The following is a 25,107-nucleotide window of genomic DNA, read 5'->3' as shown; positions in this document are numbered from 1 at the left end:
AGTGAACTACTCTAGGAGGAAGCGCACAACACCAGCAGGAAGTGTACTAATGCAGTAAGTGCACTGCTCTAAGTAGTGCACTTACTAATGCTGTGATGAGAAATGTCAACAAGCAAACATGATTAGGCATTACCATTTGGGAGAAAAGGAAAAATAAAGAATTCATATTAAAAATAAGCTCACAGGAGAATTGAAAAGGCACACTCTTTCTGTTTAATAACTAGATATGAATTCCCTCTACCATTACTGAAGCTGAACATGCTTCTGCATAATGATGAATAATTATTAATATTGATGTCGAGGCAGACACGAAGGAGGATCAATAGACAGCACACCATACTGCCAATGCTGACGTCTCCTGTTACCAAACAGATCTTCCTTTCCTTTGAGCTGGACAGGGGAAGAAACTGTCAGACATGAGGAACTGATTGAATCCCTACTCAGTAAACAGAGTACCTACGGAAAAAAAGACTCAGTGTTGGCCAATCAACAGAGAGAAAGGGTATCACATGACTCCCCAATACCTTCATGGAGGCCCTGGAGGATTCTGGGATACCGTTTTCATACTTCCCCGTAATGATCCCGCAGGCCAGCGGAGACCAGGAGACCACGCCCACACCTGCAGGAGCACAGGAGTGCAGAGACAACACAGACAACACAGACAACAACACAAACAACACAACACAGACAACACAAACAATAACACAACACAGACAACAACACAGACAACACAAACAGCAACACAAACAACAACACAACACAGACAACAACACAGACAACACAAACAGCAACATAACACAGATAACACCGACAACAACACAAACAACAACACAGACAACAACACAAACAACAGACAACACAGAAAAAACAACACAGACAACACAGTGAGCTGTGCCACAGAAAGCCGCTAAAAAAAGAAACACAATCCCACACAACATAGAACCCATATAGAACTGGCCAACCCCATGTCTGGCAGTAGCATCACCCGAAGGTGGAAAGGTTTCATTCGGCCGGTGCACACCTGCGTGTGTGCATGTCTATGCGTGTGTGTGTGCATGCATGCATGTGTCTATGCATGTGTCTGTGTGCATGCATGCAAGTGTATGTGTATGGGTCTATGCATGTGTCTGTGCATGTATGTGTGTGTGTTTGTGTCCGTGTGTGTGGATGTCTATGCTTGTGTGTGTACGTGCATGTGTGTCTACGCATGTGTGCATCTGTATGTGTCTGTGTGCATGCATGCAAGTGTGTGTGTATGGGTCTGTGCGTGTGTGTGTGTGTATGAATCTACACTCACTGAGCACTTTATTAGGTATTTACTAGACTTATTTACCTACTTAGAATTATGATGCATTGTGTGTTCAGAGATGCTCTTCTGCATACCACTGTTGTGATGTGTGGTTATTTGCATTACTGTCACCTTCCTGTCAGCTTTGACCAGTCTGGCCCTTCTCCTCTGACCTCTCTCATTAACAATGCATTTCTGCCTGCAGAATTGCTGTTCACTGGATGTTTTTTGTTTTTCACATCATTCTCTGCAAACTCTTGAGACTGTTGTGCATAAAAATCCAGTCCCAGGAGATTAGCAGTTTCTGAGATCAAGCCACCCTGTCTGGCACCAACATTCATTCCACGGTCAAAGTCACTTCGATCACATTTCTTCCCAATTCTGACATTTGGTCTAAAAAACAATAATAAAAAAAAAACTCTTGACCATGTCTGCAAGCTTTTATGCATTTCATTGCTGCCACATGATTGGCTGATTAAATATTTGCATTAACAAGCTGGTGTCTACCTAATAAAGTGCTCACTGAGTGTATGTGTGCGTGCACATGCGCGTGTGTGTCTATGTGTCACTTTTATTATCAAAAGTATTTTTCGACTATTGAGGAAGCCTGATTCAGCAAAAAGCATTAGCATAAGTCCCTTAGCTTGTTTTAGAATATCTGATAATATGTTAGGAGATTCACACGCGTTCATTTTGGCTTAACTAGCCTTCCTTGGAGCTCATACAATATTTTCAATAGAAAAGATAGGAATGCGGGCTTTGATCTATCCTTTGTCCTGATCACTACTCCCCATCCGAAAAATGGCGCGGTGGAGGGTTGTAATTGTTTGGGGTCCTCGTCGGCATGACGATGGCGTGAGCGTGCCGGCACCGACCCATTTGGGGAATCCGGGCGGGCGGCCAGGTGGTGGGCTCCCACGCGGTCCCACGGATCACAGATAACCGGGGGAATCGGCCTCCTTCAGCAAATACCGCGCCGTGTAAACACACGCTACAAATAGTATGTAAATTTATGTATTTATGTCTTTTATATGTACAGAGCCGGGCTGTTCGTGCATTGTCCTAATTCGCTGTTGTTTCCGTAGCGTATGGCTGTAGCCTGTGGCTCTGTTCTAATTTTAATTTGAGTTATTTTGCTGATGCTTTTATCCGAAGCGACTTACAGTCGATTAGACTAGGCAGGGGCGATCCTCCCTGCAGCAATGCGGGGTGGAGGGCCTTGCTCAAGGGCCCAAATGTTGCGCGGGTATTATTGTGGCTACACCGAGGATTGAACCACTGACCTTGCGGGTCCCAGTCATGTACTTAGCCACTAGGCGACAGGCTTCTATGGCAATGAGCAGACACCTATCAGGACTGCCTTGTAGTATTTCTGCTCATCATATTATGCAGGTCATACTATATGTTAACAAGATCTGCTGAGCAAATTGTAAATGCTCCCAGTTGCAATCTGCCTCTGGGAGAGAGAGGACCCAATCGCAATCCTGCACCCTTCTCTTCCGATTGGCCGGCGTGTGATTGACACCTGCCTATCTTGTGGTAGAGTTCGGGCAGCTGCACCTCCACCTTGTCCCTCTGGAAGAAGTGATACTCTGCCTGCTCACACACGGGCGGGATCAGGTTAAACTGCCTCGCCACCGAGTACGCCTCCTACAGAGAGAGAGGGAGGGAGAGAGGGAGGGAGGGAGAGAGAGGGAGGGGAGGAGGGGGAGAGAGGGAGGGAGATAGAGGGTGAGGGAGAGAGAGAGAGAGGGGAGGAGGGGGAGAGGGAGAGAGAGGGAGGGAGAGGGGGAGGGAAGGGAGAGAGGAGGGGGGAGAGAGGGAGAGAGCGGTAAAGAGGGATAGAGAGGAGAGAGAGAGGAGGGAGATGGGAGGGGGAAAGAGGGGAAGAGAGTGGTAGAGAGGGGGAGAAAAGAGAGAGGGAGGAAGGGATGGGGAGAGAGGAAAGGAGAAAGAGGGGGAGAGGTGGAGGTAGAGGGTAGAAGAGTGGAAAAGAGAACACATTCACTACACAAAGACTACAGTCACATCCCAAACTGATTTAAAGCTTGGTAGCTATGGGAAAAGAAGATGTAAATGAAATGTGGATAACGTATTCATGGCATTTCATTTCCTGCTGTGACGCTAATCTGTGTTACATACAGCCTCCGTCAGGTACAAACAGCACTTTTTTAAACTGTACAGAATTAGCTTCCTTTGGAAATGAAGGCACTGTGATGAAATAAAAACAATGACCGAGAAAGAGCTGGCACATTCTGCACACAATTCCACTTTTATTATTATCTTAAAACTGTCAAAATAAACCCCGGTTTTGTTTAAAAATAATGCAATTCTGTGAAATGCCTCAATTCCCAGATCTCCCAACCGTGAAACGAACACTCGGCAGAAGGAAATTTCCCAGCCTTTTTCATTTGATCAGACGACACGTTCAGATGAACGTGAACATAGCGGGACAAATCGCGCATATTTATTCATTCAAAATATTAGTTATTTTCCAAAGCATTTCTGCCTATTTCAGGGAACTCACTAGGGTAAAATTTGCATGATTTAACTGGGAAATGTTTATTATGTTGTGACATATTCATGGTTTCTGTATCAGTATGCTGTATTACAGATGTACTGAGATGGAATGGAGGTTGTGTGGATGTGGCAGTAACGTTGACCTGAGGTTGTGTGCAACCACCATTATGAGCCTTGTTTATTTATATATAGTTATATAGATATTGTTGTATTGTATTAGATATTGTATTGTTGTACTCAGGGTATTCTTGCTGAGTACAACAATACAATATTATAATATTGTATTGGTCTAATTGGTATAGGTATGCTATTTCGGAAGTTGATGTATTCTTCAAGGGTTCAAACTGTATCTATGTGATCACACTAGGACTCGGAACCGTACTGTCCTCTAGGGTCCTCTTCACACTTGTCCCTGTGTTTGATCTGCACTTCATTGTTACGTCGCTCTGGATAAGAGCATCTGCTAAATGCCTTGTAAATGTTTGGCATTTATATAGCGCCTTTATCCAAAGCGCTGTACAATTGATGCTTCTCATTCACCCATTCACACACACTCACACACTCACACACCAACGGCGATTGGCTGCCATGCAAGGCACCGACCAGCTCGTCAGGAGCATTTAGGGGTTAGATGTCTTGCTCAAGGACACTTCGACACAGCCCGGGCGGGGGATCGAACCGGCAACCCTCCGACTGCCAGACAACTGCTCTTACTGCCTAAGCCATGTCGCCCCTGTAATGTAATTTAATGATATGTAACGTAAAAGTTGCTTTCAGGTTGACCTGCGGTTCTGTGGACATTGCATTAAGGTTGACCTGAGGTAGTTTAAGCTTTCAGAAAGTTAACCTGAGGTTCTGTGGATGTTGCATTCAGGTTGACATGAGGTTCTTTGAGCTTTATGAGGGTTGACCTGAGGTTGTGCTGATGTTATGTGGAGGTTTTTTGTTGGTTTCCCTCTCACCATAATCTCCATAGCTGTCCACCGTGAGGTGCCCCAGTACATGGACATCCCCATGTTTATCACATAGGTCATGGCTCTCACGATCTCTGCGGAGACAAGGATAAACCAACCAATCAGCACAGCAGACACCCAACCGTTCAACCAATCAGCATGGTACACCCAACCGTTCAGCCAATCGGACAACCAACCGCCCAGAAGCAAAACACAAACTAAACGGGCGCGAATATATACCAATCAGTCAACCAATCATTCAACTTTGTTCATGAATAAAGGACTAGGGCGCTGACACAAAACACCCAGGTGCGCAGTAAAATAGAGACGCATAATTATGTACGATAATTAACTGGAGACGAATCCTTTATCTCTCCTCGCCCGGCGAAGATTAATGAGACGTGGAGCGAGGATGAATCCCTTACTGCACAAAATACATTTTATTACTGTGTGTGCAGCACATTCCTGACAGGAAACAGGTGTCTTCCTGGTACGTGCCCACTCACAGAGACACAGAGTACACTCAGGAGACAGGGCAGGTGTCCCTGCCCATAAAATAAATACTGGCCGGGACATCATTTCTACAGTGGAGAAAACCCAAAAAAGCTAAACAGAAACTGAGGGGGTGGAGGAGTGTGGATGGGGGGGGGGGGTGTATTGGAGTTCAAATATTTTCTCTGAGTGCCTTGAGCCCTTTTTGTGAACCATGGGGGCGAATTGCCGGATTTTGGAGTTGGGTGTGTGTGTGGGGGAAGAAATGGAATTTTTTATCAGACACATTCTTCCTTGCACATTCTCCGTGCTTCTCCAGTGAAAAGTAGAAAAGATAAAATTAGCGCTGAACCCCTTTGTGTTCTTCTAGAGTGGCCTGCCCGAACATCACATGACTGGCCAAATTACTTTAGTACACTCTCGGAGAAAAAGGTACAATAAATGGCTAAAAAAGTACAAATGTTTCTCACTGGGGTGGTACCATATAGGTGCATAAAATTGTACCCCTAGCCAGCAATGCAAAATTCATGTGTACGTTTTTTGATTGTTAAAGGTACTTTAACAAGTATCCAACTAGAAAATTATTGTACTTTTTCAGGGTACAATTGGGAAATGTGTTCCTTAAAGGAGAGCATGGTGGTTGAATGTAACACTTGCCAGTTGTCTTTAGGCAACAACAAAACAAATGTGAATTATTTATTTATTTATTATTCAGCCATTGAAATTGATTTTTAAACTTTTTTTTCAAAGCCAAAATTTCTGACTATAAAAGTTGCTGTCTGGGCGTGGTAATGAGAACTATGATTGACAGGCCATGCCCCCACTGATACGCACTCTTCTTGGGAGACTGAATTTTCACAAGCTAGCTAACTTAGTATATCAACAATCGATAGCTAAGGTAAGGACGCTGACTTATCCAATAATAATTTTGCTTGCGAGATAGCTAGTCAAGTTAAGATGAAAGCACAACTATAACGTCCTTATGAAAGCAAACTAGCAAGCTAATGTTGTCAATAACATCACCTAATGACGGCAAACTAGCTTGCTGGCTAACGTTAGCTAGCTAGCTAAATGAATATAACCAGAAATAATGTAATACTCCTTAAAAGGCAGTCTAATTTAAGTGAACTTAACATTAGTGAAATATTTGCATTGTCTTGCCTGTAGGCCAGCGGTGCAAACTACGGGCCACAAGTTATAGGGGAGGGATAAGGGGAGTGGTTATCATTGTGTGATGCACACAAGGAAAACATACTCAACAAAAATAGGACAATACATTTAATACTTTAATCATGTTTCCGCAAATTGCATATAAGTGTCGCCAAATCACCATGTTGCTCCGTAAAAGGGCTGAAATGTAGTTGCACTGTCACCTTGTTTCTGAGAGTGTAGGTAGGATGTCACACTGAGATGTAAGGCCTTGTTCTACGCAGACAGGCCAGGGCCCGGGTGTAGAGAGCCTCTCACAGAGGAAGTGCTCAACTGGGATCAGGGTTCGATGGGCCTCGTCCGTTATGAGCTAAAAAAGCAGAACTGATCCAAGGTCAGAACTCCTGCATTAAGATTCTTTATGAGCACGGGCCAGCCGGGCAGAACTGGAGGCACAAACGTCGAGACCGAACGGGACTGCAATAACGTGCACTTGGGTTGGTAAGGATTTGGAGAGTTACACAATTTTAAAGGGTTACAGTGCAGTCAATGTGGATCGACATACCCTCCAATTAAAGGCGAGCGTCTGGTGAGGTATTCGCATCCATAAGCAGTGCATGGTGTAGGAATTACAGCCCTTTGCAACTGTTTCACTGTCCAAATACTTATGGTCCCCACTGCAGGCATTGACCTTTTGAAGAGTAACCAGTTGATTGGACTGTTTATTCATTATGAGTCAGTGTTCTAGAACTCCATTGCTTCCAATCGGCAGCAGTGATTGTTACATCAGTGTTAGAATGTTCAGCTAAGAACGTTCTCATCACACGTTTGTGACCTTGATTGATAATTATCAATCAAATAAGCAGGCTGTTCAGCTGATAGGAGCCAGCTGGTTGCCACGGAAATGGAACAGGTGATTGACAGGTGAGACGGCACCTGCTGTGCCCTTGAGCGTCACCCCTGTGTTCTCCCAACCCTGTGCCTGTTTAGGCCGGTTTGTGGATCCACCCGCCACTGCTTAATTAGGTCTGATTGTGCTGTCAATTTAACGCTGATCTGAGCCCATCACCACAAGACAGCCATTGTTCTGAATCAATGAGTAGACTAACGCGTACGTACAGATAAAATTCATTGGTGTTTACATTTGTTTCCTCTCAGGAGCAAATAAAAGTCAAAGTGAACTCCAAACAAAAAAACTTTGCAAGACTATTTAAGGAGCAACGTGCCTAGGAGTGAGTTCAGCTGGGTACAATTTGTACAAAACACACCCGCTGCGCCACACGCGTCTCGCTGAAAATTGACTAACGGTGGCTGTCGAGCGACGTCGAAACCTAATCAATAAGCAATTAACGGTTTCGATCAAACCCCGCTAATTATATTAGCGCCGACGGGAGCAGGGATTAGCATGCGCAGCGTGGGGGCCACCGGCCCCAAGACTGTGAAGCACTGCCGGCTGATAAGTCAGTCTGCACCTGTAAGTGAAGCCGTGATGAATGAGGCGCGCCACAATGCTAGCCTTGGACAGCTGCTCCGTCATCATCCTGTACTGCTGGGGCCGGACTGACACGCCCCTTCCGCCCATCCATCGGCGGAGAAGATTCCAGAGAAATTGCGGTTAGTTAGCGGACGTTTTTATCCAAAAGCGACTTACAGTTGATTGGACCGACTAAGCAGGGGCCAATCCCCTGTGGGGTTAGATAAGATAAGATAAGATAAGATAAGATTATTGAACCCCGTAGGGGTAATTTGTCCTCTGCATTTGACCCATCCTAGTTGCCTAGGAGCAGTGGGCAGCCACAGTGCAGCGCCCGGGGAGCAATGTGGGGTTAAGGGCCTTGCTCAAGGGCCCGACGGCTGTGCGGATCATTTATTGTGGCTCGACCGGGATTCGAACCACTGACGTTGTGGCTCCCAGTCATGTACCTTGACCACTACGCTACAAGCCGCCTTGCTCAAGGGCCCAATGGTCCACCAGCTGTGGCTAGTCTCGTACACTGCGGCTTGAAGCAGTCACAGACATGAAACTTAGCCACTAGGCTAAGCAGAAAATACCCTGGTGCACTGTCACCGGGTTACCAAAAACTATATTTGAGTGCTCAGGGCCCCCTTCCCCCGCCCCCGTGCTAGGGCCCGCAGGCAGTAGCCTGCCTTGCGTGTCCATGAGATTTGCCTCCGTTAGTCGCTGAGATTCACTGCAGGGTTATTGTGGTTACTGTGTTTTGTTATTTAAGTTAAAAAAAATGGCCTTTTGTTAAAAATGGATTTCCTGTGTTCAGGCCCGATCTGCGCGGGAGGGTGTGTGCAGGTGATGTCCTTTTGTTTCGGGTGTGAACCGGTCAGAAAGGACACAATGTCCTGAGAATTTAAGTGCCCTATACTATACTATATGTTGCCAGAGCAGCCTATTGTTTTTTTTTGTTTGTTTGTTTGTTTTTTTTGGGGGGGAGTATCTGGCTTTTAACGAGACATTGGACTGGAGTTTCCCCCCCATACCATTAGGCGCTGGGTGCCTGGCATCGCCTCACAACACAGAGGAAGGAGGGAAAGGTCTCGAAAAAGTCACACCGCTGCTGGCTAATAGATGTGCTGCCAATGGCAATAAGACAGGTCTGTGCAAACAAACAGCACCAGGGCCAGTTCTAACCTGCTGGAGGCCCTAGGCAAGACGTTCTCAGGAGACTACTGTTTGAGTTATGTGCTACACAGGCGAGGGGGGTGTGCAGACCTGGGGGCCCCTCCAGACAGATTGGGCTCCACGAGATCGCCTGTGGTGCCTATGCCTAGAGCCGGCTCTTAATAAGATGCAGTGCGGAATGTATCGGTGCAAGATTTTAATCTCTTTCGGCAGGGGCACTCCCCGGATTCTGACCACATCAGGTAAATATGGAAATGGATCAAAACTCACGATCAAAACAAACGGGGAAATAACTCAAAGTTATGTTCCCACCGGGAATCTCGCACACAGGGAAAAATCATCCCTACGACCAAACAGGAAGGAAATGGACAGCACTAAAAACCAAACGGGACATAACCGTGAAAGAGGAAACGGGAAGCAAGACGGGAAAGAGGGAGCAAAGCCCGCTAAAAAGCAAAATAAATAAATAAATGGGAAATAACCGAAAGGAAATAAGAAACACAAAACAGGAAGTAGTGAGACAGTGAGAGGACAGGATATAAGACAGGAAATAAGTGACTCAAAAACAGGATATGAGGCCAAACAGGAAATAGCCAGCAGTGAGAATGTATTCCTCCTGTGTTAGCCAATCGCGTGTGTGGAGGAGAGGAGCGGTGGAGGAGAATAGGGCCCTCGGGACGACCGTGGCTGTGCAGAGGATGTGACAGTAATGTAAAGGGGCTTAATCTGTGACCTCCATGCTACATGCCCCATGGACAATGAGCACTGTGCCACACCACGTGTGTGCGTTTGTGAGGGAGTGTGTGTTTTCTGTGTCTGTGTGTGCGTGTGCAAGAGAGTGTGTTTTCTGTGTATGTGTGTACTTGTGTGTGAATGCATGCGTGGGCATGTGTCTGTGTGTGTCTGTATAATTGTGCGAGTGTATGTGAGCACTGTGAGCATGAAAGATCCACACGGCCAGGCCAGCGTGTGCCAGGATAGAGAGACACCCCCCTCTGCCCCAGAGCTCAGAGAGGAATATCTGGTGAGACCAGCAACCCAAAATACCCCTCACCCCAAAGGAGGGTGGTCTAATCCAAATCGCCTGCGTTAATGAGGAATGATGGACTACATTACCCAGGATCCCCTCTGCTGAGACCAGGGCTCAGGGGCTCAGAGGGCTATATCGCTATGGCACCAAGGGTGGCAGCTCCAATCAATCAATTTGACCCTGCCCTCCCCAACGGACCCAACCACTCACCCTCCATGGGCGTGTTGTTGTCAGGACGATTGGCAAACACGACGTCCACGTATTCTAACTGCAACCTCTGGAGGGAGCCTTTCAGTCCTGATAGAGAGAGAGAGAGGGGTGGAGAGAGGGAGAGAGGTAGGGAGAGGGAGGGAGTGAGAGAGGGGAGGGATAGCGAGAGGGATGGAGAGGACAGGGAGGGGAGTGAGTGAGAGGGATGGAGAGAGGGGAGGGAGGGGGGTGAATGAGAGGGGAGTGAGAGAGAGGGAGAGGGATGGAGGGAGGGGAGTGAGTGAGAAAGAGAAAGAGGGAAAGAGACGGATGGAAAGAGAGAGAGATGGAGAGAGGGGAGGGAGTGGAATGAGTGAGAAAGAGAGGGAGTGAAGCTTGTCAGACTACAGTGCCGATCACAGATTCCCAAGAGAAACATACAATAAGTGGGTAGACAGAACTTGCACGACCCGTCTGACCGCCACGATTATCAAATATCCCGAGAGAGGACCGAAGTAGCAGGTCGCAAGCGCAACCTTTCAGACTGATGTGCCAATCACAGATCGCAGGGGAGCAGAGATTCACATCTCTTCACATTCACAAGCAGGTCCGGTCGGACCAACAAGCCCGAACCCTGCAGAACCAGGAAGAGGACGCAGCCCGAGGTGATGCCCGCATCGCCAGTCGAAGCCCTGCGCCAGATATATGCGCGGAAGTATCTCTTGATCAGTGAGTCCAAGGGCTTACATTCTGTAGAGAAGATCCATTTGTACAGCTGGGTATGCACTGAAGTAATTCAGGTTAAGCATCTTAAGCTCATGGGTATGAAAGCTGTGTTCCCGGGAGGAACTGAACCTGCAACCCCATAGCTGTGAGCCCAGTTCCCTCCTCATTATCCTGCACTACATTTGGACTGATATCATTGGGCTAATCCCAGAGCTGTCGCGGATATCAAACAAGCCGGAGGTTGGTGTGTCTCCTGGTCCCCATGAACACAGTGGCCTCTCAAACACACGTCAGCATTATATCACAAACAGTGCATGAGGAGTAGCATTTACTCTCCTGAGCAGCATACTAAGATCAGCATTTTCTCCCCAGAGCAGCACAATAAGATCAACGTCTCCTCATAAGTATAGCACAGGATCAGCATGTCCTCATAAGAATAGCACAATAAGATCAGCATGTCCTCATAAGTAGAGGACAATAAGATCAGCATGTCCTCATAATAATAGGACAATAAGATCAGCATGTCCTCAGAAGAATAGCACAATAAGATCAGCATGTCCTCATAAGTATAGCACAGGATCAGCATGTCCTCAGAACAATAGCACAATAAGATCAGCATGTCCTCATAAGTATAGGACAATAAGATCAGCATGTCCTCATAAGAATAGGACAATAAGATCAGCATGTCCTCAGAAGAATAGCACAATAAGATCAGCATGTCCTCATAAGTATAGCACAGGATCAGCATGTCCTCATAAGAATAGCACAATAAGATCAGCATGTCCTCATAAGAATAGCACAGGATCAGCATGTCCTCATAAGAATAGCACAATAAGATCAGCATGTCCTCATAAGAATAGCACAATAAGATCAGCATGTCCTCATAAGAATAGGACAATAAGATCAGCATGTCCTCAGAAGAATAGCACAATAAGATCAGCATGTCCTCATAAGAATAGCACAGGATCAGCATGTCCTCATAAGAATAGCACAATAAGATCAGCATGTCCTCATAAGAATAGCACAATAAGATCAGCATGTCCTCATAAGTACAGGACAATAAGATCAACATGTCATCATATGTATAGCACAGATCCGCATGTCCTCACAGGGGCAGCACAACAAGATCAGTGTTTTCTCCAGAAGAAAAACACAAGATCAGCGTGTCCTCAGGGGAGCAGCATAACAAGATCCACGTGTCCTCACCAAGTAACAAAAGATCAGAGTTCCCCCTCAAAACAATGCACAGCAGCGTCCGCTCTCCCTCGCGAAGCGCGCGAGCTCAGCACTTCCTCACAAAGGAACCCGACAGAGCGTTCCCTTGCCAAACAGCACAACGAGATCAGCATGCCTTCACAGAGTCGGCTGCTGAGAGACGCAGAGAGAGAGAGAGAGAGAGAGAGAGTGGGAGTGAGGGAAACAAACAAAGCAGGAGAGCGCAGAGGCAGGGATGATGGGAAACCTGTTATTAGTGCAGAATTACCTTCAATGATGTGCTTCCTGGAGAGTCCTCTCTCTGTCTCTGCTCTGAGGAACAAGAGGAGGCAAAGATGCACACTTAGTAGTGTCACAGAAATGTTAATAAAAGACAGAAAATGCAGACACACACACACACACGCACACATACACACAAACATACACACACACACGCACACATACACACAAACAAACACAAATATGTACAAACACACATACGCTTACACATATATACACACTCATACACTTTCTCTCTCACACAAACAAAAATACACACACACGTTTTCACACAAACATACACACACATGCGTACAAACACATACACATAGATACACACTCATGCACTTTCTCTCACACACAAACAAACACATACACACTCACACACGTTTCCGCACAAACATACACATACGTACAAACACACATACACATAGACACATACACGCTCATGCACTTTCTCTCACGTGCACACAAACACTCACCCACATATACACACAAACATACACACACACAAATACGTACAAACACACCCACTCACACACACATACACAGCAGCCGTGTGAGTGCAGCAGTCTTTAATCTGTCACTTCAAGTTGACAGCGTGGTGAAAGCATTCCCTGTGCGCTTTCTGAAACCGTATTTATTTTTATTCTGTATTTCCCCTCTCTGATGCAGTCTCTTCCTACAGCTGTGTCAGCACTGTGCTGCGTGTATCCTGTGCTGAGAGAGCCGTGCATCAGTGCCACTGTAGCCTAATCAACTGCAGGCCAGCACAGCCACAAAGCCTTTTGGGTAATGCAGTTTAGGGTGGAGCTGGGTGTTGTGTGCTAAGTGCTGTAGGTTTAGCAATACAAGCAGAGAGATGGGAGAGTGTAACCCTTTGAAGAGTAGGTTAATTGGAATGTTTTTTTGGGCTTTTTTGTTCAAAATTCAGTCAGTGTTCTAGAAGTCCACTGTTTCAATTATCAGTTGCAGTGATTGTTACATCAGTTTGATTATGTTCACTTTATTTGAAGGCTCCAACGTAACTCCTTCATAAGCCCTACATCTGACATTCATAAGCACCACATAAGCATTCATAAGCGCCCATGTCCATAACCGCAGACGGTGCGTTATGTCAACATTGATGCGGCAGGTGACCATTACCATGACATATGCAAGTGAACTGACACAAGATCCTTATGTTTGTTCTTGACATAAGCGCTTATGAATGCTTAAGTAGTGATCTTACACCTTGGAGGGTTAAAGGGGAGGTACAGGCACTTACTTTCCCCCCCAGTACAGCTTGGTGGTGATGACCAGACTCGACCTCCTGGGGAACAGACAGTTAAGGTTAAGGTTAAGTGTGCTACAGACTTCCCCTTTAAGGATTACTCACGGACACATTCGTTCAGGAACAGGCCCGTTTGAGTGACAGCGGCGTGTCTGTAGCCGCACAGATCCGCGCAGAGCAAAAGCTTTATCGCTCAGCAGAGGTACAGCCAATCCAAAGCGGCGTTTGCTTCTGCTGGGAAAGGCAGGGCCGTGGGTGAGATTATCGCACTGTGCAGACGAGGCGCACTCGTACAGACCAGCTGCACTTGGTGAGATTACAAGGGCAGCCGTTCATCTACAAGGACAATGCCTGGAAACGAACAATACCTTTTCGACCTTAACCTGAATCAATATGCAATTGTGATTTGCGCCACCAAAATTCTGTTGACACTCAGAAATACAGAGAACTGCAGTAGCGCTATTCTGCGAAAAACATACACACACAGGTATGTAATTAAAAGTTTAAAAAATTATATTTATTTCTGCATAATTACCAAAGGCCATCAGGGAACATGCATTCCAAGTTGGTGTAAATTAAAACCAGTTAATCCTCGTTGGGGATTATAAATGAAAGTCTTATGCTGGATGGAGCGCATCCATAAATTAATTATCTGGGTCTCTTCATCCAAAGCATGCAATAAATAACAGCTAGATGGCCTTGACAAAGAAAAAGATAAATAAGATAAATAACGTACAAACACACACTAGCACAAATGCATGCACACACGCCGCCTACACACACACACACACCCCGCCTACACACACACACACACACCCCGCCTACACACACACACACACCCCGCCTACACACACACACACACACACACACACACACACACCCCGCCTACACACACACACACACCCCGCCTACACACACACACACACACCCCGCCTACACACACACACACACCCCGCCTACACACACACACACACACCCCGCCTACACACACACACACACCCCGCCTACACACACACAAACACACAAAGCCGTGGTACCTCCAGCATTTCTTCTTGATAATGTTTCCCAGGGTTATCTCAGCCCTGTAAAATATTAGGCATAAGGAAACAAATATTACATTTTTAATGTACAGAGAGCCTTCATTCTATTACATCCATCTATTATCTTATCCTGAACGGGGTTGCTGAGGGCCTGGAGCCTATCCCAGCATACATTGGGCGAAAGGCAGGAATACACCCTGGACAGGTCGCCAGTCCATCGCAGGGCACACACACCATTCACTCACACACTCATACCCACGGGCAATTTAGACTCTCCAATCAGCCTGACCTGCATGTCTTTGGACTGTGGGAGGGAACCGGAGTACCCAGAGGAAACCCAGATGAACACAGGGAGAACATGCAAACTCCGCACAGAGAGGCCCCGGCCGACGGGGATTCGAACCCAGGACCTCCTTGCTGTGAGGCGGCAGTGCTACACACTGCACCATCCGTGCCGCCCCCTCATTCTTCTACATTGTACTAAATATAACAAGCCGTGATGGCCAATTTCACATACAATTTTGGGCTGTTTTCGGCTTTCAGCTTAATTTTGTAGAACAATATATTGGCTTTCATAATCTGTAGGTCTCGATGCCAAATTCAGAGTAAAAAAAAAAAATGTTTTAAGCTTTTAAATGCAAGATGTGAAAGTCACAGTAATTAAACACCACAGTTGTGCATTGTTTGGAGGCTAGCCAGCTTGTCACCGTTCAAAGGGTTTGTACAAAAGATGACAAGTTGTAACCCCGAAGTAGGCTCCCAGCCCCATGTAACTCTCCCGACAAAAGTTTGAAGCCGCTTTTCTCAGAAATCACGGTTTGGTAGCACTGAAAATGCAACGGGATACAACTCCCTTGATATCTGGAGTTAGGATAACTTCAGCATTGTTAGAAAGCTTAATTCTCCTCTTTCAAGTAGTTTCTAAAACACATGTGATATATATTTTTTGGTGCTGTTCTAACGGACTGCTTTGGATTGGCACCATGCCGTGTTTGGAAATGTCTTTGGATTTGGAGAAAGCTGGGGAATCTAGAGGCTTCCTTGCAGCAATGGTCACATTCACGGTCGGGGTGCAGTAATTTTGGAAAGAGGTGGCCATGTCATGGTTTAGTGATTTAGGAACGAGACGGTTACTAGCAGGTTTGACCAATGATTTGGGTGAAGATGGCAGAGCTTAAAGGCACTGTGCATGTTAGTACATCGGGGATATTTCTTGTCAGGCTCTAATTTGATTTGAGTGGGTTTCTTTCAAACCACTGGCCTGTTCCATGCAGGATTACTGAGTTAGCTTGATAATGGAACCCCCCCCCCCCCAAATCTGGAACATGGACTGAAGTAAAAAGAGCTGTTCTGGATTTTACTCTGTGCAGTTATCCAGCAAAGTAAAAAATCCTGCTCTGTGGAACAGGCCCCAGGATTCCAGTCGACAGTTGAGTTTGCGGACGCTGTGCTGTGATTGGACGGCTGCCACGTCCGACGGTCTTACTCACTTTCCCGCAGAGTACACTTCTGCCGTGTCGAAGAGGTTGACCCCGCTCTCGTAGGCGATGGTCATGAGCCGCTCTGCCACCTGCAGGACAGAGGGTCACATTACACCAGAAAGTACTCTATTGCACCTGCAGGTTATTTATCCTGCTTTGCCTGATGTGTCCCATTTAATTCCGTCACCTGCCCACATCTCCTCATCCTTCTCCCAAATCATTACTCCATGGGTCAGGACAGATACTCCATTCAGGTGCGAATGGGACAGGGCTCCCTAACCCTGGGGAGTCACTGGGTCTGATGGTTAAAACCGCTTCAAACTGTAATCAAATTCAAACCCAAGAATTCAGTTAAAATCAACTATTTTAATTGATGTGCGCTGAGTGTTGAGTAATAGTACTTGTCTCAGAATTGCATCTGTGAATCTCTGCAGAATTGCAAAGGGCACAGTCATGTCTGTGAGCTTTCTAGAAGTCTCTGCAGAATTGCAAAGGGCACAATTGCGACTGTGAGCTTTGTAGAAGTCTGCAGAGTTTTTGGAGGGCAGAGTTGTGTCTGTGAGATTTCGGAGACTGCAGACTTGTGAAGGGCACATCTCCTCACTGCGGAATGTGGGAGAGGCCAGGAGAGAGAGAGAGAGAGAGAGAGAGAGAGAGAGGAGGAGGGGGGGGTCTTAAAAGCTCACAGCAGCTCAGAATGGATAATGTTATGACTGCGGCAGACTCTTTCCTCTTACATACCACACACTGGAGAGAGAGAGAGAGAGAGGGAGAGAGTGAGAGAGAGGAGGGAGAGAGAGAGAGGGAGAGAGAGAGGAGCGAGAGAGGAGGACAAGAGAGAGTGAGAAAAGAGAGGGAGAGTTAAAAAGGGAGCGAGAGAGAGAGATCTGCTCTGTCATTCCCAGGGGAATGCAGATGCTTGTAACTGAGGATAGATAAAAATATATATCGCCTCCCCTACCCTTTCCCCCCGTCTCTATCCAACACCCCGTAAGCCAATCAGACGAGAGGACAGAAATGCTGCCCACAGCTCTTCTTCTTCTTTTGTTTTGCTTCATTTCGCATCTCTTTTTTTTTTCTTTTTTTCCCCCAACTTAACCTTTGACCCGCAGCAATCTGGAACGTTCCGCAGTCTGAGCGCCGGCCTGCCCGCGCCTCCCGCCTGCCGCCACCGGAGGGCGCCCTTGAGCGCTGCGCGTTTCCTTCACGACCTAGCGACCCGGGACCCCCGCGGCGGCAGTGAGACGTGATGAACAGCGACCGCTAGGACAGGCCTTCGGCCGCAGTTTCTGTGAGGCTTGCCGGGCGGGGCAGGAACCCTCGGGTGTGACAGGTTAAGGTAAAGGACTGGGACACACACAATAAGATCTGCACAGCCATTAACAAGGCCATTAACCCTGCATTGCTCCAAGGGAGGATTTTCTCCTGCTTAGTCTAATCAACTGTACGTTGCTCTGGATAAGAGCGTCTGCCAAATGCCAATAATGTAATGTAATGTACCTTAATCTCTCTTTGTATTTTGTACCTTAATCTTGGACTTGGAATTTGTATACTATATATTGTAGGTATGGTAGTTCAGCTTGGCCTATTTACCTTGTGTAACTAGACTTATGTTCATGGCTTAACAACTGATCCTATGTGAATTGTGCTTCATCTGATCTGTTCTATTGTTTGTTCTTTGACTTTGTTATGCTCCTGACCTTTCTTGAATGTCTGCTAAATAAAATGTAATGTAATGTAAAGACAACCCTGATACAAGTGTGTGGGGCGACATGGCTCAGGCAGTAAGAGCAGTCGTCTGGCAGTCGGAGGGTTGCCAGTTCGATACCCCACCCGGGTTGTGTCAAAGCCTCCCTGAGCAAGACGCCTAACCCCCAAATGCTCCTGACGAGCTGGTCGGCGCCTTGCATGGCAGCCAATCGCCGTCGGCGTGGGAGTGTGTGTATGAATGAGGGAATGAGAAGCATCAATTGTACAGCGCTTTGGATAAAGGCGCTATAGAAATGCCAACCAAGTATACCCCAAACCCACAGAGGAGTGGGAAGCGAGACCCTGCTGTGAAAGGGCAGCGCTCACGGGCTGATCAGCAGAGCGGTTGGGGGTATCCGTGTGCTGCCACAGCTGCAGGACGTGGCCTGAGATCCTATGTCAGAGGCATCTGGGGTGAATACTTCACCCTGCATTGACCAGAGACTAAGCTACAGACTCAGTATAAACACACATACTAATAAACGTCTTTGGCCTGTAAAAATGTGAAAGTTTCTGGGGGTTTGTACTGTCATAGACATGACAGAAAGTGGTGACTGAATGTGTTGTTAATATAGTGTGTCGACTTGGTTTTGGGGAAATTTATGAGAATACCCCCCCCCCCCCCCCAAATAAACTACACCCCCCACTGAAATGTGAAGACTTCAGTGCTTTTAGTCAAGTGTTTCTGGGGTTCTTTACTGCCAACGACAGACAGAAAAGTAAACTGGCGCAGTGTGGTTACATGAATGTCGTTGAAAGCATCACTTACCTCATCTGAAATCTGGCCGCCAAATGTCACCCAAGTTCCTGAGAGCGAGAGAGAAAGAGAGAGAGAGGGAGAGAGGGAGAGAAAGAGGGAGGGAGAGAGAGAGAGATGGAGAGAGTGACGGAGAGAGAGAGGGAGAGAGGGGGAGGGGGGGGAAAGAGAGCGAGGTAGAGTGAGGGGGAGAGAAAGAGAACATCATGTGGAAGGAAGGTGAGAAGGAACCGTGCTTAAACCTGACAGACAACTGAAAGGTCACATGCCTCACAAATCTCCCAAAACGACTGGTCTTTAATTAGAGACAGGAGCCTCAGAACTAATGGTGTCTGGCCTTCCTCTCTTTCTCATTATAGTACCTATCTACGCATCAACAATTGGGATATTACTTTCATCCAATTCTTCAAAGATCACAAAAGAAATAAAAAGGAAACTTAAAAAGAACAATGACACTTCATCTGCACATACTTAATAACATTCCCCAACCCACACAGATGGGAGTTTGGACTTAAGCTTAACCAACGGCTGAAATGCTGAAATGCGAACCGCGACCTGCCGTGGCCGTAACCGTAACTAACCGCTTTCACCCCTCACGTTCATTAGAACGGTCCAGGAGTCAAAGGTTAAGGGGTGGCATCATCATTAGCGCTGGTGGGGCTAGTGCTAAACAAGTTCCCGGGCGGGAGGACCTGGTGCCACCCAGGGACATGAGGGCTTCAATGGGCCAGGATGAGCAGCACCTCATCGCTCACTAGCGACCCCCCACTGGTCGGTCCGGTAACAGCAAGTCTTCCTCCGACTCATGTCTGTGTGAACGGTGGTGCGACAGGCAGTGGCAGCTTAGGGGCTGCTGGGTGGCTCATTCGGTTTAAGGCACCGCACGGTGGTGCACGGATGAGGCTCACAACCTTAGCTGAAGTCTCTGGACTGTTTCAGTGGCAACGGTGGCTCCACAGGGCCAGGTGCGATCGGCAATTATCATCACTCAGGGAACGGGAGGGTTCAGTCTGATAGGTTTCTGTGTTTGTTATCTAGTCATTACAGTACAATTACTTTAGCTGATGCTTTTATCCAGAGCAACTTAACAGTTGACTAGACTAAACAGGGGCCAATCCCCCCCTGGAGCAATGTGGGGTTAAGGGCCCAACAGCTGCCCGACTGGGACTTGAATCTCCGTCATTCCAGGTCCCAGTCATGCGCCTTAGCCACTAGGCCGCAGACTGCCGGTCACAGATTGCTGCATATCAAAAGTCTTCCTTTTGATATGCAACTCTGTGAGCGCTTAGTATATGCACTGTATATCGAAGCAGCTACACCGCGTGTTTCGTAGGAGAGACGCTAATGTCTGCTTCTTTCCCAAATTGGCTTTCCCTTCTCTTCCGGAATCAACAGACTTCTGTTTCTGTGCTGCAGCAGAAACATAATTGGGCCTTCCGTATTGAGGAGAAAAATGGGGACGAAACAAAACCGTTTCAGTTAAAAAATGATAACGTGTAAAAAATATGTGTTTGTTTAAATGACGGAAATTAGGAGGGAGGGCGTGTTAAGTGCTTCCTTGGTAATTGCCTGGGTTAATGGCCCCTGTTCCCAGCTGATGTTTACATTGTCTTTGTTGGAGAAATCGATGTAGTCTTTCAGGGTGGCGAGCGGGGCTGTTACGGCTCTCTGGGTCTTTCTCCGAGACATAAATCCGCAAAAACGGTTTGTCGGAGGCCCGGTTCGTTCATTCAAGCTGTGGCTCCCGTTCCATAAATTCGGTCCGATGTTGCGTGTCGGAGTGCTCTGGTCCTGGGTCAGGATGGCGGTCTCGCTCGCTGGTCCCGGAAAGGATCGGCGGTGAAATTCCTGAGACGTCGAGGGCAACGAATCGCGACGGGCCCTGACTTTGCAAACAAATTACAGCAAAATTAGCCACACATGGGCCTTAGATTTTATGGAAATATATTCTTCCCCTGCAGCTAAAGGCCGACAAATTGGGTCAAGAGAAGGGAAGTCTTTTATGTTGCATGTTTTGTTTCGTTATTTCATGGAAATTGCGTGTTTATAAGAGACACACGACCTCGCCCCCCGCACACACCGTGCATACGGATGGAGATAACCGTCGGCACCAGCTCTTCTGAATGTCCGCTGTGTTCCATCACTCCGGAATCGATCGATCGGGTTCTTCCAGGTAGCTGCGGAATCCCCTGGGCCCGTTATGTGCCTCGATTGACGGAATGCAACTGGAATGATACTCTATAACCTGCCATTGACTGTCCGACCGATCACAAAGCAGGGGTGTGACAGTTTTTCTCTTCCCCCCACCCCCCCCCCCCCTTTCTTGAAGAAATGCGCTTCCTCTGCCGTTTGTCCAAAGCAGATTGTGCTTAGAGATTCTGGGCACTGTTTGGCGCTGCTAGCAGAATCAATTTTGTTAGTGCCTTCATTTCAAAGACATATTAAAACAATAAAACCTTTAAAAAAAAATTAAAGAAAGAAAAGAAATAGCTCAGTAATGGCAATACCGAAGAGAGTCGGAGGGGGGGAGGTGGGGAGGGGGTTGGAATGGGGGGAGGGGTGTACTTACCGAGACCCAAACAGGAGACCCGCAATCCTGACTTTCCCAGGTTCCTGTGAAGAAAGCCAGAATAACTGCATTAACCCCAACTTTCCCAGAATAACTGCATTAACCCTGACTTTCCCAGAATAACTGCATTAACCCTGAATTTCCCAGAATAACTGCATTAACTGCAATAACTGCATTAACCCCGACTTTCCCAGAATAACTGCATTAACCTCGACTTTCCCAGAATAACTGCATTAACCCCAACTTTCCCAGAATAACTGCGTTAACCCCGACTTTCCCAGAATAACTGCATTAACCTCAACTTTCCCAGAATAACTGCGTTAACCCCGACTTTCCCAGAATAACTGCATTAACCCCGACTGTCCCAGGTTCCCGTACAGAAAGCCAGAATAACTGCATTAACCCCGACTTTCCCACGTTCCCGTACAGAAAGCCAGAATAACTGCATTAACCCTCGGAATGTTTTTTATTTTTATTTTCCTCCAGAATTCTAAATCAGTGTTTTGGAACTCCCTTTCAATCACCAGTGGCTATTGTTACATCAGCTTTAGAACACCCGGTTCAGAACTCTCTCATCGCATATCTGTGACCTCGGTGGGTCCCGGAGATAACGTTGGGTTAAAAAAACGTCTGGAGCTCAGGGTGACAGGACAAAGGAGAGAAGTGGGGTGCTACAGAGAGGGGGATGGTGGGGAGGGAAAGGGTAAAACACCCTACAGAGAGGGGGATGGTGGGGAGGGAAAGGGTAAAACACCCTACAGAGAGGGGGATGGTGGGGAGGGAAAGGGTAAAACACCCTACAGAGAGGGGGATGGTGGGGAGGGAAAGGGTAAAACACCCTACAGAGAGGGGGATGGTGGGGAGGGAAAGGGTAAAACACCCTACAGAGAGGGGGATGGTGGGGAGGGAAAGGGTAAAAGCAGCAGATTTGACACACTGTGCATTGTGACATCAGATCACGCGGGGGGAATCGGGGGGGTGGGGGTCCCTGCATATGTGCTGACTCTGCCGATAATCAGGGGAGTGTCCGTAATAAACCACAGGGGGAACCCCCCCAGGAGGGCCCTGACTGAGCAATGAGCAGCGGCACAGCACAGATCCATACACATTTACATGCAAAACATGTGTGAGTTCATGTGAGTACACACACACACACACACACACACACACTCACACACACACACACACACATACACACACACACTGACTCAAACACACTCTCCCTCACACACAGTCACATACACACACACACACACACACACACACACACACACACACACTGACTCAAACACACACACTCACATACACACATACACACACACTGACTCAAACACACACACTCACATACACACATACACACACACTGACTCAAACACACTCTCCCTCACACACACACACACACACACACACTGGCTCAAACACACTCTCTCTCACACACACACACACACACACACTGACTCAAACACACTCTCCCTCACACACACACACACACACACTGACTCAAACACACACACACACACACACACACTGACTCAAACACACACACTCACATACACACATACACACACACTGACTCAAACACACACACTCACATACACACATACACACACACTGACTCAAACACACACACTCACATACACACATACACACACACTGACTCAAACACACACACACACACTGGCTCAAACACACTCTCTCTCACACACAGTCACACACACACACCCAGCTACCCACATACACACACACACTGACTCAAACACACTCTCCCTCACACACACACACTGACTCAAACACACTCTTTTACACACACACACACACACACACACACAGAAACTGTATTGCAGACGAGAATGCAGCATAGAAAATCAATATTCAGAGCGTCCCCCCCCCTGCTCAATGACACGCTGTTATTGACCGGCTCAGGCAAAACGCTGCTAAAGGGGTCTCCGCAGGGACCGTCCGTCACCCTCAACACCCCACGTAGGGCTCATCACCGTGGTAACAGTTTATCCCAGTACCCTGCCGATCCCAGACCCCCCCCCCCCCCCCCCCGTAGCGTAGCGTAGCATAGCCGTTCCGGGGTTAGCGGACTTGCGAACGCCGCGTTTCGTCGGGAGCGGGTTTCTTTTGAACGCACGCCGTTCCGCACCCATACCACACCTCCGGTTCATAAGCCAATCGGGACAGCGGGAATGCGAAAAAGCTCCCAGAATTCCTCCCCCCCTGGAGACTCGCTGCAGAGGGGAGTCTCTCGATGCGGTGAAAGTTTGACGGCCTGCGGGCAAAAGCTCGTACGGACACTTTGAACCGTGTTTTTCTCTTTTTTAAAACGATTACTGACGATATGCCTTCTGTGTTCTCCTGGAGGGTGGAGGGTGGAGGGGGGGCTCGTTCTTTTGAAGGGTCCCCTGGTGTCGAACAAGTGGGGTCGATTATGGTTCTAAGGGTTGATAAGAGTTGTGGGATTAGGGAAGGGGAGGGGGGGAGTTCTTCACTGAGTGCTGTATCCTCAAAACTGCAGTCTTCAAACAGCCTCTCAATGAAAGAGAGAGAGAGAGGGAGAGAGAGGGAGAGGGAGAGAAGAGGGGAATACAGAATGAGACAGGAGGAGAATAAAACATGATAGAAGCAAGTCAAAGAGGGATGGAGAATGAGGAGAGAAATGAGAGCAGTGAGAGAAAAGGAGGGGATGAAGGAAGAGAGAAAGTAGATGAATGAGAGAGGGAGGGAGAGAGGGAGCGGGAGGGAGAGAGGGAGAGGGAGAGGGAGAGATAGAGGGAGGGAGAGAGGGAGAGGGAGGGATGGGGTTGAGTAGTAGGTGGGTTTTTTCCCCTCAAAGCACATCCCCCCCCCCCCCACCCCCCCACCCTCCACTGAACACGATGAAAAGCCGACCCAAATCAAACACCTGAAGTCATCATAAACACTCGACAGCAGCCACTGCCGAATGCCAGGCATCTCATTTTATCACGATTAACTCCATGAGTCCAAGCGATTGAGGTTCCCGTGTAGACACACACCGACGTTAAACAGCTAGCCACCCGAGTACCTCTCAGTATCTCCCTCGAAAAAGGGAGATTCAATCCGAGATTTTGCAAACCAGGTTGGACAAAAGAAAGAACACAGGTTGCAACCATTTCTGTTAGTGAGTATCCGGGCCTTCTGCGTTCCCGTTATGAAGAATGAAAATTAACAAACTGAGAGAACGACATCTGTGTGGCAGCTTGTGCACATGGCCACCGGAGGGCAATGTTTATAAAAACACGCGAATCAATCTGGGAGCAGCGATTACACATGCATTCAGAGGGCGTACGTGATCAATAAGGAGCCTGATGTTTCTGCTGCCTCAGCTCTGATGTCTGAACTAATCTACGGACAAGACATCAGAGCCAGGTTTGACATCTTCACTGCAACAGATCTGACAACGGCCTCTGATGTCTCAGCTAATCTACGGACAGACACGACATCTTCACTGCAACAGATTTCGACAACCTACCCTACCTGGACTGTTAATGTCATGTGTCGTCAAACCGCGAAACCTGCTTTCACGTCTTAGCTGCTGTCAAGACTTCACAGGCTTGGACGTTTTAACGCTCACCTACGAACAAAATTCTCGACTTATATACTGTAGCTCATCCACCCAAGTCACTCCGCAACTGAGTCTGATTACATTGCAGGCATTTGGCAGACACTCTTGTCCGGAGCAACATGCAATGAAGTGCGGTTTAACGTGCCAGCAGAAGATGGCTTAACTGCAACATCCCAAAAGATTTCCCGACTTGC

The 25,107-nt window shown here is 47.4% G+C and overlaps 1 protein-coding gene across 1 annotated transcript in view; it reads right to left on the bottom strand.

Annotated features, from left to right (window-relative positions):
• Positions 1-25,107, bottom strand: part of LOC133128948 (voltage-gated potassium channel subunit beta-1-like) — a 49,581-nt gene that overhangs the window by 539 nt on the left and 23,935 nt on the right. Inside the window, exons 2-11 of the mRNA XM_061242756.1 lie at positions 21,325-21,368; positions 18,768-18,805; positions 16,259-16,338; positions 14,766-14,810; positions 13,723-13,767; positions 12,466-12,509; positions 10,278-10,364; positions 4,771-4,856; positions 2,818-2,938; positions 525-619 (exon numbers count right to left, since the gene is read on the bottom strand). Of these exons, the coding sequence (XP_061098740.1) occupies positions 525-619; positions 2,818-2,938; positions 4,771-4,856; positions 10,278-10,364; positions 12,466-12,509; positions 13,723-13,767; positions 14,766-14,810; positions 16,259-16,338; positions 18,768-18,805; positions 21,325-21,368 (685 nt within the window). The remainder of the gene's footprint in view (positions 1-524; positions 620-2,817; positions 2,939-4,770; positions 4,857-10,277; positions 10,365-12,465; positions 12,510-13,722; positions 13,768-14,765; positions 14,811-16,258; positions 16,339-18,767; positions 18,806-21,324; positions 21,369-25,107) is intronic.

Source organism: Conger conger, chromosome 5, assembly GCF_963514075.1.
Source record: "Conger conger chromosome 5, fConCon1.1, whole genome shotgun sequence".
NCBI classification, from domain to species: Eukaryota; Metazoa; Chordata; class Actinopteri; order Anguilliformes; family Congridae; genus Conger; species Conger conger.
This window is presented reverse-complemented; position numbering and strand designations above follow the sequence as displayed.